This window comes from Colobus angolensis, unplaced genomic scaffold (assembly GCF_000951035.1).
Source record: "Colobus angolensis palliatus isolate OR3802 unplaced genomic scaffold, Cang.pa_1.0 Scaffold55, whole genome shotgun sequence".
Classification (NCBI taxonomy): Eukaryota; Metazoa; Chordata; class Mammalia; order Primates; family Cercopithecidae; genus Colobus; species Colobus angolensis.
The window spans coordinates 6,649,207-6,665,003 of NW_012119043.1; the positions used below are offsets into that span (position 1 = coordinate 6,649,207).

At 43.3% G+C, this 15,797-nt stretch overlaps 2 protein-coding genes across 4 annotated transcripts in view; one reads left to right on the top strand and one right to left on the bottom strand.

Annotated features, from left to right (window-relative positions):
* GRIN2A (glutamate receptor, ionotropic, N-methyl D-aspartate 2A) overlaps positions 1-15,797 on the bottom strand; it is a 434,662-nt gene that overhangs the window by 380,877 nt on the left and 37,988 nt on the right. The gene's annotated exons all lie outside the window — the stretch shown is intronic.
* Positions 9,531-10,229, top strand: LOC105525664 (peptidyl-prolyl cis-trans isomerase A-like). Its single transcript, XM_011961384.1, has 2 exons — positions 9,531-9,760; positions 9,869-10,229. The coding sequence occupies exons 1-2, from the start codon at positions 9,531-9,533 to the stop codon at positions 10,026-10,028; spliced, it is 390 nt and encodes a 129-aa protein (XP_011816774.1). The 3' UTR covers positions 10,029-10,229.

Consider the following 15,797-nt stretch of genomic DNA (forward strand, 5'->3'; position numbering starts at 1 on the left):
GACGCTGGTCCCTGGGACTCCAGGGCAGGGTTCAAATGGTAAAGCAAGCTGAATTTCCAGGCCAGGTTCAGGGAAACACTGAGGGGAAAATCAAATCAGTAACCCAGGCAAATTCAGGGCATACCACATGGCTGATCTATTTTCAGCACCCACTCTTGTGAAGGCTACTTGTAGAATCTTAGAATTAATAGAATTTTCGAGCTGAGCAGATCCTTGGGCTCAAAAGGGCATCTGCGCCTTTGCAAACATGATTCACTGAATATCCCCTGAGTAGGCAGATGGGTCAGGCTGCTGAGTAGACTTTACTTTAAATGGAGCTCCGGACACAGACCCATCTTCCAAGCCATCCTATTCACTTTCTCCCCACTGTCAAAAGGAACAGGACATTATATAAACCTTCTGAAATGCCAAAAGGAGGAATTCTATATTTAACTCCCCTCCCAGCATCCAAACATCACATGATGGAATGTTGAGATCTAATTCAACAATGTTGAGTAACAGGGATATAACCCAGGGGACTCTCTCTCCCTTTGCTTCTCCTGCAACTTCCCGTCTCCAGCCACCCACTGTCATGTCTTCATTAAGGAAGTTCGGGAGCAGACTAGCTCAAGCAGGTCCCCAGGAAAGTAAACAGCTGGGGGAGTCAAATGGATTACGCTAACGGAGATGCTATTAACACAGATATAGCTGCCAGGGAGCTGGAACTCAGAGCCAAACACAGGCTCATCTCTTCAGCTATCCTGAGAGGTGTGGGGACTGAGGACTAAGAGGGACAGAGGCAGCAGTATAAAAACCAGTGCTTTCAAGGTTCAGGAGGCAAATGAAATGGAACTTCAGCTTCTGCATCTCTGCAGTCGGGACTTGTGTCAGAAAAGCACTTAAAAAAAAATTCAAGGCACATCCACAAGATTTCAAGAGCTGGCATGATGGAAAATAGCGGCAGGGGCTGATCAAGATGGCTTGGAGTGAGGCTTCTGAAAACACTTATTGACCAGCTTGCATGCTGTGGGTGATCGATAAATATTAAACACCGAGGCTAGTGGAGAACAGGTTTTAATGAGGCCCAGAACAGCATGTAGAGTGGGCTGCAGTAGTGAGGGGCCACGGAGATGCTAAGCAACCAGTCTCATCTCTGCAGGTCCCCCACGTCCATGCCTTTCCCTGGGCTGTTCTCAGTTACAAAGAAAAAGCAAACCAACTCGGAGGAAATTCATTGGGAAGCTGGAGGCTAAAGGGTCCCTCCCGGCACGGCCAAGGCCTGCCACCCCAGTCTTTTCTCACTACTTACCCTATTTTTTTTTAAATGCTCAGGGTGTAACAATAAATAAGAGGGACAGAGGGCACCTCTGCTCTCGGAGTTTCCAGGCTAATGAGAGAGGCTTCGAACGCATTGACAAGACCAGAGTAGGAAAGTACTTCCTGTGATACGCCCTCAGAGAAAGTGTGTCTGTTTCAGCCAAGAAGATCAGCGAAGACTTCCTGGGAGACATGGCTTTTGAATGGGAGTAGCCAGTTTAAGAGGTGGGGAAGAGCAGTTCGTATGGAGAACATGTCATGTGCAATGGCCTGAGTACCCGCTGTTCTCTTTGCTTGTAACACACTTGTGCCCCTGACCCACCATGGATCTTGCATTCTCTTTGCTAATATCACTCTGCCTAGAGTGGCACAGCAGGAAGAATAATTTGCCATTATTATTAGCATGTTATTGTTGTTATTATTACTACTACTGTTATTATTTTACTTAAGAGCACTTATGATGTGTCAGGCACTGCACTAAGCATTTTACCACCATTATTCTCCTCTAAGCTCCATATCCCTAGAAAAAAGTGTTATTATAATCCCCACTTATAGTTGAGGAAACTGAGGTTCAGAGAGGTGAAATAGGCTGGGCGCGGTGACTCCCGCCTGTAATCCCAGTACTTTGGGAGACTGAAGCAGGCAGATCACTTGGAGGCAGGCAGATCACCTGAAGTCAGGAATTTGAGGCCAGCCTGGCCAACATAGTGAAATCCCGTGTCAACTAAAAATACAAAAATTAGCTGGGTGTGGTGGTGCATGCCTGTAATCCTAGCTACTCAGGAAGCTGAAGCAGGAGAATCACTTAAACCTGGGAGGTAGAGGTTGCAGTGAGCTGAGATCGTGCCACTGCACTCCAGCCTGGACAACAGAATGAGCAGAACAAGACACCGTCTCAGACAAAAAAAAAAAAAAGAAAAGAACAGAGGTGAAATAACTTGTCCAAAGTCAACTCAGACACTAACAGGTGGCAAAGCTGGATCTGGGGCCATGCAACATGTCTCCAGTGCACCTAAACGGGTGCTATACCACTTACCACAAGATCATCCTACGTCTAATGTAAAGCCACACATTGAGCTGTCGTGATGGCTTTCTTACCTACTTCTCGTGTCCCTTGACATTTATCATGCAAGATCTAGTCCATAGACATTGGAATCATTCAGACATGAGGCTAAATCCCATAGCCACCACTAACTAGATCTATCATTTTAGGCAAGCTATGTGAACTTTCAATGCCTCTGTTTCTACAACCACAAAGTAGGGATTTTAATACCTATGTCCTGAAGGACTGCAGAAAGAAGCAAGATAATATGTTTAAGCAGTGTAGCAGAAGACCTAGCACTTAACAGGTTATAAGCTTCCCATTGCTGCTGTAACAAATTGCCACAAAGTTAGCGGCTTAGAGCGATGTAAAATTAAAGTCCTAGAGGTCAGAAATCTAAAATGGAGCAGCAGGCCTTCCTACTGAAAGCCTTCCTTTTAAGGCTTTAGAGGAGAATCCATTTCTTACCTTTTCCAGTTTGTAGAGTCTGCCCACATTCCTTAGCTCATGGCCACATAGCTCTAACTCTGTGTCCATGGTCACATCTCCTTCTCTGACTCTTATAAGAGTCAGGCCCACCTCTTATAAGTACACTCATGATTATATTGCACCCACCAGATAATTTTGGACGAGGCTCTCATCTCAAGATGGATCCATAACTTAATCACATCTTCAAAATCCCTTTTGCCATAAATCATAACATTTTCACAGGTGCCAGAGTTTAGAAGGTGAACATCTTTGAGAGGTCGTAGTTCTGCCTGCCAGGCCACCCTCTTGCTCCCCGAAGATTCACCCCATCCCCCCAAAAGTAACTCATGATAGTGTCAATTCAAAATCCAAAATTTTCATCAAAATCTCATCAGACCAGGCACAGTGACTTACGCCTGTAATCCCCGCATTTTGGGAGGCCAAGGCGGGTGGATCACCTGAGGTCAGGAGTTCAAGACCAGCCTGGCCAACATGGTAATACCCGTCTCTACTAAAAATACAAAACTCAGCCAGGCATGGTGGTGTGCACCTGTAATCCCAGCTATTCTGAAGGCTGAGGCACAAGAAGAGCTTGAACCTGGGAGGTGGAGATTGCAGTGAACTGATATCATGCCACTGCACTCCAGTCTGGGTTGACAGAGTGAGACTCAGTCTCAAAAAAATAATAAATAATAAATAAATAAATCTCATCAGCTCAAATGTCTAAAATCTTATCTCAATCACCTAAATCAAGTACTTGTAAGAATCTGAGCATGATCCCTCCTGGGTCAAAGTTTCTCTCCAACTGTGGACCTGTAAAACTAGAAAACAGATTATCTGCTCCCCAGATGTAATTGTGGAACAGGCATGGGATACCAGTTATAGGCGTTTTTGATCAAAAAAAGAAACAATGAAAAGAAAAAACAAGTTACCACATCCAAACAATTTTGGAATTCAGTTAGGCAGTCCAGATGCAGTGGCTAATGCCTGTAATCCTAACACTATGGGAGGCCACGGTGGGTGGAATGCTCAAGCCCAGACATTGGAGACAGCCTGGGCAATGTGGTGAAATCCCACCTCTAAAGAAAAAAAATACAAAAACAGGTTAGCTGGGTATGGTGGCGCATGCCTGTAGTTCAACCTACTCAGGAGGCTGAGGTGGGAGAATCACTTGAGCCCAGGAAGTTGAAGGTGCAGTGAGGAGTGATCACACCACTGCACTCCACTCTGGCCTTCAGAGTGAGACACTGTTTCCAGAAAGAAAAAAAAAAAGGAGAGGAGAGATTCAGTTAGGTAAACATTAGGTTGCAAAGCCTGGAAATAATCCTCTCCCATCTCTGTCCTTTGAGCTTGAGGCTCTACCTTCTAAGCAACCAGTCCTTCCTCATGAAGGGTAACGTGTGTTTGCAGCCTAAGAGTTTTAAGTCATTTCCCACCTGTAAAATTTGGGGATTATATCATAGGTGAGAACTGAACAATGAGAACACTTGGACACAAAGCAGGGGACATCACACACTGGGGCCTGTTGGGGGGTGGGGGGCTGGGGGAGGGATAGTATTAGGAGAAATACCTAATGTAAATGACCAGTTGATGGGTGCACAAACCAACATGGGACATGTATACCTATGTAACAAACCTACACGTTGTGCACACATACCCTAGAACTTAAAGTAAAATAATAATAATAATAATAAAATAATTCAGGGAGTGTAATGGGCCTTCTTTCATTTTATCTTCTCTGTTCCCTTGGGTCCAAATTGCCTGTGTTTATGCTGGTAGGAAATTTCAAAAACCTCATGGGTCTCCTGTGTATGTCATGGGGATTCACTCCATCAGACAAAAAAAAGTTCTTCACAGTCCTTTCCTGGATAATCCTAATATCTATTCTTCACTTCTGGTTAGACGGCCAAGGGGTCTCATACCTAATCTCTTCAAACAGCCCTCTGTGTGGCTGAATACTGGGACTTTTTATCTTTCCAAGGAACTAGCAAAAAAAACTGTTCAGCCATACCCTTTCCTGACATGCTTTCCTGGTAGTAAATCTCCTAATTTTAGCATCTTTTGCAATCCAGATAGGCTGAGAATTTTCCAAGTCATCAAATCTTGGTTTCTTTTTGCTTAACAGTTCTTCCTTCAATCTATCTCTTTCCTCTCACATTTTACTAAAAGGATCAAGAAGAATCCAGGCTGCCCCTTCAACACTTTACCAAGTTCATTGCTTGCAAGTTCAGATTTCCACACAACCGTAGCATATAATTCAGATAAACGTTCTGCCACTATTTAACAAGGATGTCCTTTCCTCCAGTTTTCAGTAGCATTTCCTTCTTAGGTAGCCCTCACTTTAACGTCCATAATCCTAACAAATTCTAACAAAAGTCTGTTTATGATGATTTAGGTATTCTCTAAAATGATATATGCTTTCTCTAACATGTTTCTTACTTTTTTCTGAGTCCCCAGAAACAGAGCTGTTAGCATTCATATTTCCACTCACAGTCTGTTGAAGGATGTCTAGTCTTTTTCTGATGTGTCTCCAAATTCTTCTAGCCTCTGCCCAACATGCAATTCCAAGGCCACTGCCACTTTTTAAGGTATTTGTTACAACAGAACCCTATTCCTGGCACCAAAATCTGTATTATTGAGGGTTCAATTAAAGGAAGAGATGAGCAGGAGACCGATATTAAGAAACACATGACAAGGAATTGGCTTACATGATTGCGGGGAATGGCTAGGCAAGTCCAATGTCCACAGAGCAGGCTAGAACTTCTGGGCATGAGCTAAGCCTTCTCTCCTTGGGTGGAACTTATTCTTCAGAGAAGCCTCAGCTCTACTCTTAAGTCCTCTGATTGAATCAGGCCCACCCAGATTACATAAGATGATCTCCCTTAAAGTCAACTGATTATAAGCTTTAATCACATCTACAAAACACCTTCACAACACACCTACATTCGAGTTTGACTAGGTAACTATAGACTGTAGCCCATCCAAGTTGACACATAGAACTGACAGGTATTGCATTCATCATGCTCCGTCCCTAACACTCAAGACAGCCTCTCATGCATTTCTCTATCTCCTCCCCTGGGCCCAGGTCCAGATAAGCACATATAAGTTAAGTGGGCAAGTCTAAAGGATAAAGTGGGCTTATCCTTTCAATCACTCTACTTTCCATCACTCTCCCTTCCACCCTTTGCTCCACCATCCAACCCCACTGGTTCTGAAGGTTTCCTATTGAACCACCCTCCCAGAAAGCCCATCATCTTCTGCTTTGGAAAACCAATATTGTAAATATTGGAAATATACCTCCAGCACACACACACACACACACATCATCCCACCTCTTCAACAGATGAAGGCTAAAACAACTAAAATCCAAGAGTAAATCTCCAGCTACAAACACAAGCTCAAATAGCAACAGGAACTTCAAGGAGGAGACTCATTTGCAACCAGGTTCTAATGAAACCAGGTCCTCCTTCCAAGAAAACCAAACTGTGTAACTCAGATAGCCAATTTAGGATGCAAGACGCATTTGGCTAATTATACTCAATTGTAGACCTGTTATCCATGGTGTTAGACAAGGACTAAAGGTTAAAGATACTGATTAATAATTAATAAACTATCTCATTAAAAAAAGAAATCATTACAATATTTTGCTCTGCATATTCTAGGCGACCTTTTCCTTCACATTTTTCTTCATATTTTGGATGAATTTATCCATCAGTGGAAATGTCTTGAAAGAATAAGTTCACTCCACCTTCACAAGGATGATAATGATCATGATGCTGATAGCAGCTACCATTTATAGGGGAACTAACCTTGGGCCACACAACTATGCTAAGCACTTTATATACAATGTTTCGTTTTATCATTATTATGATCTGAGGCCCTGAAAAAGAATTTGAGCTCCCAGTGGTATGAGAAATGATCCCAGGAAACACTGGTAAGAGGAAAGAGAAGTGAGACAGGAAAGTAAAAGGAAACAAATGGTGGAATTTAAATTAAGTGACTGCTTAGGGCAACTGGGCCTTAAGATCACTAGAGACACATCTGGGATATAGCATAAAATATCTACTCTACATCACAGTTATTCTGCCTACAAGACAAAGGACTGAAGTGCTTATCCACAAATCCCTGCCGTTGGCTGCTTCCAGCACCTTCGCTCCCCCTGCAGGTGGGCTAAACCTGCTTCCAAAGCCAGAAAAGATGGAGTCGGAGGGGTTCATAGTGATCAGGCTTCCATATATGGAGGCAAAGACTGCGGGCACATGGGAAAGCCCCAACAGCACATGCTACACAACCCTAATAAGTAGGTGGTAGCACCCTCATTTAAAAAGAGAACAAAAGTGAGGCTCAGAGAAGATAAAGTAACTTGCTTAAATGATGAGGCTGGATTGTAAGCAGGTCTAACTCTAAAGTCACATTCTTACCCACTACACATGCTGACAGGTGTTGCTGTTTTCTCCATCTTAGCTGGAGCTGTATCACCCACACCTGGAGGTCTGCAAGGACCTAATGCTTTCACCTGCCTCCCGACCTTCCTGCACACTAAAAAACTCCATTTCCCTTCCTTAGCTACTTACAAAACAGAGGACGAAGTTCAGACTCCTTATTCAAGCACTCGATTATTCCCGTGAGCTGGCCCTATGGCCACCATTTGTCTTCCTACCCCAGCCCTGGCCTACATTTCCTTAATTCAACTCACGTGCCGTTTTCCTTCTTTTCAATAAAAACTCACTGTGCACCTATTCTGTGGGAGACACTATAGCTTCCTCCTCTGTAAAATGGAGGTAATTGTAGGGTTAAGAGCATTAAATGAGAGAGTGTGACATGCTTAGTACAAAGTAAGTGCTGAAGTAATGCAAGCCTGCATTATCAGGAGCCCACCCGAGAGTCATCACTTTATCCTCAGAGCCAGGGATGTGCCACATATTACTTGTCACAAACTTCTAGATACTGAACATGATCTCCCTGACTCTAAGCCAGCTCCTTGACATAATGGGCTGTACCGTCTGGGATGACAGAAAGAACTTTGGGCTTATAGCCAGAAGCCAGATTCCAAATTTGGATTTTACCAATCCCTGGCCACGAGACTATGACCATATGAATCCACTCCCAGACCCTAGTTCTGACATCACCAAGGTGGGCAAGGCACTTTCCTCATGGCATTAGTAGAAATTAAAGGCTCTGTAGATGTTTCATGAAAACTAGGCTCCTTCCGTCAAGCCTAAATCATATTAGTGTGTGACATGGTTAACACTGAAGACTCAGAAGTCAGAGAGGGCTGGGTTTGAAACCAGATTCGATCACTATTCAGCTGTGAGACTGTATCGGTCCATTTTCACACTGCTGTAAAGAACTATCCGAGGCTGGGTAGTTTATAAGGAAGAGAGGTTTAATTGACTCACCGCTCTGCATGGCTGTGGAAGGAGACCCCAGGAAACTGACAATCATGGTGGGAGACGAAGAGGAAGCAAGGAATATCTCACTCGGCAGAAGGAGTGGGACGGGGAGCGAGGAGGGGAATTAACACGCACTTTTAAACCATCAGATCTCACGAGAACTCGCTCACTAGGGGAAAATCCCTAGGGGATTTTCCTCCCCCATTATCCAATCACCTTCCACCAGACCCCTCCCTGACACGTGGGGATTACAATTTGAGATGAGATTTGGGTGGGGACACAGAGCCAAACCATATCGGAGACACTGTGCACTCTGTTTCCTTCTATGAGCCTCAGCTTTTCCATCTGTCAAACGGGGGTAAGAACACCATCCCAGAGTTACTGTGAGGATTAAATGAGATATTTAAAGTACCTGGCACAGCTTCTTGCACATAATAAAATTTCAATACATGCCAACTATTATTATTACTATGCCATCATTATCAGAATGTTTTGAATATAGAACTGCTTGAGGATAGTTTACTGAATGATGAATGAATTAAGTGCTAAGAGAACATCATCCGCTAAGGCCTGAGGACCTAGATTTCAGAATTCTTGGTATGGAAGTTCTCCAGTGGTGAAACAAAAAGCCTTGCAATTAAGAAAACTGAAAAAGAACAGAACAGCCTTGGCCCAGTTGCCTAAGACCAGTCATGTGTGAAATGCCTCAGAACACCTGATGGAGACAGCACAGATCAGGCCAAGTCAAAATTGAGAGCATGAAACAGACAGCCCTGGAGGCCTGGAATCTCCTGAGGCCATTTCTTCCCAAGACCTAGGGGTGGAAGCTTGGGGGGGTCAAGCCTGCTTTGAGAGGCTGTGTGCAGAACACTTTTGCATCTCGTGTCTCAGTAACAGGAGGTCAGGGCGAGCTTCCCCGACAAACCCCAACATGTGTTTATTATACCCTGTGGGGAGGCAGGGAGAGGAGAGGGAAATGTCTCTTCTGAAGAGGCCTAGGACAAGAGGGGCAGCTGAGAGCCTCATTACGATGAAAATAGAAATAAATCAAATTAAAAGCCAACTAAAAACAAAAGCCAATCTGCTTCCATTGTTAAAATGCAGATTCCAGTTGTCAGTCTGGGTAGGGCCTGGCCTCTGCAATTTAAACAAGACACCCCAGGGGATACAGATGTGGCTGGTCACACTTTGAGTAGTAAGGCCTTGGATGTTACTTAGTCCAGCGTTTCCAAACTTTCTTTAAGATAATAATCACCTGGGGATACCTTGTTAAAAAGGCACGTATTGGCTTTGCAGACGCTGCCGCCGAGGAAATTCTTGTACTACTAGCCATGGTCAACCCTACCGTGTTCTTCGACATTGCCATCGACGGCGAGCCCTTGGGCCGCGTCTCCTTCGAGCTGTTTGCAGACAAGGTTCCAAAGACAGCAGAAAATTTTCGTGCTCTGAGCACTGGAGAGAAAGGATTTGGTTATAAGGGTTCCTGCTTTCACAGAATTATTCCAGGGTTTATGTGTCAGGGTGGTGACTTCACACGCCATAATGGCACTGGTGGCAAGTCCATCTATGGGGAGAAATTTGAAGATGAGAACTTCATCCTAAAGCATACAGGTCCTGGCATCTTGTCCATGGCAAATGCTAGACCCAACAAAAATGGTTCCCAGTTTTTCATCTGCACTGCCAAGACTGAGTGGTTGGATGGCAAGCATGTGGTCTTTGGCAAAGTGAAAGAAGGCATGAATATTGTGGAGGCCATGGAGCGCTTTGGGTCCAGGAATGGCAAGACCAGCAAGAAGATCACCATTGCTGACTGTGGACAACTCAAATAAGTTTGACTTGTGTTTTATCTTAACCACCAGACCATTCCTTCTGTAGCTCAGGAGAGCACCCCTCCACCCCATTTGCTCGCAGTATCCTAGAATCTTTGTGCTCTCGCTGCAGTTCCCTTTGGGTTCCATGTTTTCCTTGTTCTCTCCCATACCTAGCTGGATTGCAGAGTTAAGTTTATGATTATGAAATAAAAACTAAATAACAAACAAACAAAAGGCACGTATCCAACCTTACCCAAATACACTGAATCAAAATGGGGTTGGGGGGAATACCCAAGAGGCAGTAAGTTTAAAGAGCTCCACAGGTTATTTTTAATATCAGAGAGGTTTTGGAAACACTGATTTGGTCTGTATCAGGTGCAGCAAATTCAAATATGTGCAGAACCCAGACAGATGAGATAAATAATCTTTTTTTTTTTTTTTTTTTTGAAGGGAGTCTTGCTCTATCCCCCAGACTGGAGTGCAGTGGCACAATCTTGGCTCACTGCAACTTCCGCCTCCCAGGTTTAAGTGATTCTCATGCCTCAGCCTCCAGAATAGCTGGGATTACAGGCACCTGAGATCCAGTAAATGAGAAATAGGACTCTATAGCCATACTGAATGTTTCATAAGGCCTGGCATAATTCAAATTCTGCCCTGTAATCAGGCTGTCCCAGGCAACCCAGGCAAGATTAAAGAAATATTAAGTTTATTTGCTTTGGGCTGGAATATGTATAACTCAGTGTAGTTCCACTGGTTACCTTATGTTCTGTTGATCTGCATTTCTAAGTGGCAATTGACTGCATGCTGTTAATTCATTTTTTTAAATAAAATTGATTAGTACTTAATGTATTTTGTTTCGCTGGCAAAACACACAGTATACCATGAAGATAAAAAACCACAGGATAAGAGTCCCTGGTGAAGAAAAGGTGAGGAACTTCAGAATAATTCAGGCCCAAATCTCTTTCAAAGATTTGGAAACTGGGTTCCCAAAAAGAGAAGTGACATGTCCAGGGTAGGAGTGATAGTGACACAGTCAAGACTAGAATCCAAGTCTTCCCTGACTCTCAATCTAGTAAATGTTACTATTGTAATTCAAATAGGTAGCCTACGGGAGAATGAGATCTTTGGTTTTCTCCAGTCCAGAAAACACTCTTTCTTCTGGCACTATTAGGGAACAAACTGTCCCCACTTTTCATTCCATGTAGCTCAAGTGGGGCAACCTCAGCATCTCCAGCTCTCAGGATATGCACATGACCAGCCTGGTCAATAAGTGTATTCCTATCCTGAACAATGTGATTGGTTTTTTTATGGGCACATGAGTAAGAGGAGTCCAATCAGAGTTAGCCCTGGAAGTTCTAATGAGGCTACCAGGAAGTGGACTCTGCACTCCATTTCCCTTGAGTCACTTAACTGATAGAATAAAGATGCAGCACTTCTTCTAGTGACTGTCTTGACGCACTGGGAGTCAGGGTGAGGAGACATTCCCTGAATAAAACCAATAAAGGCTGGGTGTGGTGGCTCATGCCTGTAATCCCAGAACTTTGGGAGGCCAAGGTAGGAGGACTGCTTAGGCCAGGAGTTTGAGACCAGCCTGGGCAACATAGTGAGACTCCATTTCTTCAAAAATAAAAATAAGTAACCAGGCATGGTGGTGTGCGCCTGTAGTCCAAGCTACTCAGTAAGCTGAGGTGGGAGGATCACTTGAGCCCAGGAGGTTGAGGCTGGAGTGAGCCATGATCATGCCACTGCACTCCATCCTAGGAGACAGAACAAGACACTGTCTCAAAAAAAAACAAAAAATAGGCAGGCGCAGTGGCTCACGCCTGTAATCCCAGCACTTTGGGAGGCTGAGGTGGGTGGATCATGAGGTCAGGAGTTTGAGACCAACATGGCAAATATGGTGAAACCCCATCTCTAATAAAAATGCAAAAATAACCAGGCGTGGTGGTGTGTGCCTGTAGTCCCAGCTACTTGGGAGGCTGGAGGTAAGAGTATTGCTTGAGCCCTGGAGGCAGAGGTTGCAGTGAACCGAGATTATGCCACTGCACTCCAGCCTGGGCAACAGTGCGAGACTCCATCTAAAAAATAAAAAATAAAATAAAATAAAATAAAAAATAAATACAGTGAATACAGAGAAGAATCAAGCGGAAAAGCAGGAGAGACCGAATCCCAGTGATACCTGGATCTAGCCAGGCTGGAAGATTCTCGCTATTTTCAGTTACATCACCCACCTTGTCTGACTTCCTACAGCTGCCATTGGTTAATAACAACCGTAATGCCAGACCTTTTCCTATCTTTCTGTTGTAAAAATTGAGATTTTACAGATGATGTTCATTTACACTATGGCATGCCATCCTTAAAGCGCCTCTGTGAGGTAAATAGGCCAAGGGCTATTTTCCACATTTTACAAATGAGATACCGGAGCTCAGAGGGGAGTGATGCGTTGCCAGAGGTCACACTGCTCACCAGCAGCAGGACAGGGACAATAAATCTGGTCTTATGACTCCAGTTGAGAGTGCTTTCCACCACAGCACTATGTCTAACCTGGTGGAAACGCAGCAACTTCACTCTCCTCACCTGCCTCAACTTAGGAGAAGGCTCTGCCTCTCCTATCACACTCGACACGGATATGTTTCTTGAGGCTGATTCCAGCTCAAAGCTTCATTGTAAAATTCTTCCAGGCTACCCTTTTCTGAGTTACAGGAAATATCCCAAAGTGCCCATTTCTTACCATTCCAGGGTGCAAAAGAGCACGAACCCACAAGAAGATACTGGAAGATTTACTGAGTCACAAGGAAATGAGGAAACGAGAGCAAAGTAAGGAAGTTATATAAGGGCTACAAAAAAAAAAAAAAAAACCAAGGTTAAGGTTAGCTGCAGCATACAGAGTCTTGCAGCTTACATTTAGGAAGAGGGGTAAGTTTAAAGAACAGATAAATTAAAAAGACATAAGGCTCCATAAATGTCAGAGTCCTGACTTAAACTCAACCATTCAGGCTCAAGTTAAACCAACCAAAGTGGCCAAGCACAGTGGCTCATGCCTGTAATCTCAACACTTTGGGAAGCCAAGGCAGGAGGATCATGCAAGGCCAGGAGTTCAAGACCAGCCTGGGCAACACAGCAAGATCCTGTCTCTACCAAACATTTAAAAATTATCCAGGCATGGTGGTGTGTGGTGGTGGTATAGTTTCCGCTACTCAGGAGGCTGAGGAGGGAGGATCGCTTGAGCCCAGGAGTTCAAGGCTGCAGTGAGCTGAGATCATGCCACTGTACTCCAGTCTGGGCAACAGAGCAAGACTCTGTCTCTAAAAACACAAACAAATGTAAACCAACCAAAGACACTCTAACTCTCTCCCATTTCCACCCAGCTTCTCTCAAATCCCTGCCTCTGAATCAGACCCTCTTGCTATGATCTCTCTCAATTGCATTCCCATGTAAAATTCTCGGGTCTCGTCCCTTTTCCAATTAGATATTTAATACAACTCTGATCCTGGTGCCACCACATAATAATTTACACAGAACACTTAATTAGCTTCTTAGATAAAAATAACATGTAATTTGTTTGGTAATTATATGTTTCCACAACTGCTGAAAGCAACTCATTATAGGAATTTGGTACACTTAGGATAGATTACCTTAATTCTATTTTCTGTTTATCCAATTAGATTTGTCGGTCTTAATTGTACTGTAAATTGTGTTGAGCTGGTGAAGGTGACTATGAAGTTGTTGTTCCTTCAGACTTCATGGGTGATTTGCATGTCCCTGGTGTTTGCTCCAGGCACTGACTAACTCTATCAGGGTTGTGAAAACAAGGACACCGTGAGACTTTTCACAGGATTCAAAGAGGAAAGTGGACAACGCCTTCTGCTAAGGGCCTCCTTAACGTGGTGTACTCCAGTGTGAGGTATATTGATGGTGTACAAGATCATTTTAGATGGTGCAGGGATACATTTTCCTCTTACATTTTCAATAATTCAGGAGCCATTCTACTATATTGAAAAATATAAATAGCATATCTGAACCATAATTTCAAGCAAATTATTGCTTGGAATGAAGCTTAAGTAGGTATTTAGGTTTAAAAACCTTGAGCTATTTAAGGATAGTTGATGATATTAAGGAATTATTAAATAAGAGGAATAATAAAATGGTAGTTACAGTCAATACAGGAGTTCTTGTCTTTTAATATACTTACTGAAACTTTAAATTAAAATGATACAAGTTCTGAGATTTGCATTGAAATAATCAGGGGGTTGGTAAGGTATTAGGGAAGAGGGAGTATTAAGAAAACAAGATTGGGTGGGGTGCGATGGTTCATGCCTTCAATCTCAGCATTTTGGAAGACCAAGGCAAGTGGATCTCTTGAGCCCAGGAGTTTGAGACTAGCCTGGGCAAAATAGTGAAACCCCATTTCTACAAAAAAAAAAAAACACAAAAATGAGCCAGGCATGGTGGCACACACCTGTAGTCCCAACTACTAGGGAGGCTGAGGCAGGAGGACTGCTTGAGCTCAGGAGATGGAGGTTGCAGTGAGCCAGTACCATGCCACCGTATTCCAGCCTGGGCAACAGAGTGAGACTCTATCTCAAAAAAAAAAAAAAAAAAAAAATTCTTTTTTAAATAAGATTGTCCCCAACTTGGCTATCTTGGATAATGCCATAATGAACATGGGTGAACACGAGGGTACAGATATGTCTTTGAGATCCTGATTTCAATTCTTTTGGATATGTACCCAGAAGTGGGATTGCTGGATCATATGATAGTTCTATTAGGTTGGTGAAATTACTTTTAATTGCAAAAACTGCAATTACTTCTGCACCAACCTATAATACAAATTTTAAAAATTTTTGAGGAACTGCCACACTGTTTTTCATATCAGCTGCATTATTTTACATTAGCACCAACAGTGTACAAGGGTTCCAGTGTCCCCACATCCTTGCCAACACTTGTTATCTTTGGTCATTTTTATGACAGCCATCTTAACAGGTGTGAGGTGTGGTCATTTTTATAACAGCCATCCTAACAGGTGTGAGATGACTTCACAATCACTCATTGTGGTTTTGTGTTGCATTTTCCAGATGATTAGTGATGTTGAGAACCTTTTTAATACCTGTTGGCCATTTGTATGTCTTCTTTGAAGAATCATGTATTTCAAGTCCTTTGTCCATTTTTTAATTGTCCATTTAATAATTTTCACTACTGAGTCATAGGAGTTTCTTATATATTTTGGATATTAGCCCCTTACAGATATATAATTTGCAAATACTTTCTCCCATTCCATAGGATACCTTTTCATTCTGTTGATTGTTTCCTTTGCTTCACAGAAGTTTCACTACAGCATTTCGGAACAGCCAAGATATAGAAATAACCCAAATGTCCATCAAGAGATGAACGGAGCCTGGCCAACATGGTGAAACCTAGTCTCTATAAATGCAAAACTTAGCCAGTTGTGGTGGCGTGCCCCTGTAATCCCAACTACTGAGGAGGCTGAGGTGGGAGAACTGCTTGAACCCCGAAGGTGGAGACTGCAGTGAGCTGAGATCGTGCCACTACACTCTAGCCTGGGCGACAGAGCAAGACCCTGTCTCAAAAAAATAAATAAATAAATAAATAAAATAAAAGAGAGAGAGAGAGAGATGAATGAATAAAGAAAATGTGACATATTTATACAATGGAAAATTGTCCAACCTAAAAAAAAAAGGCCAGGCGCAGTGGCTCAAGCCTGTAATCCCAGCACTTTGGGAGGCCGAGACGGGTGGATCACGAGGTCAGGAGATCGAGACCATCCTG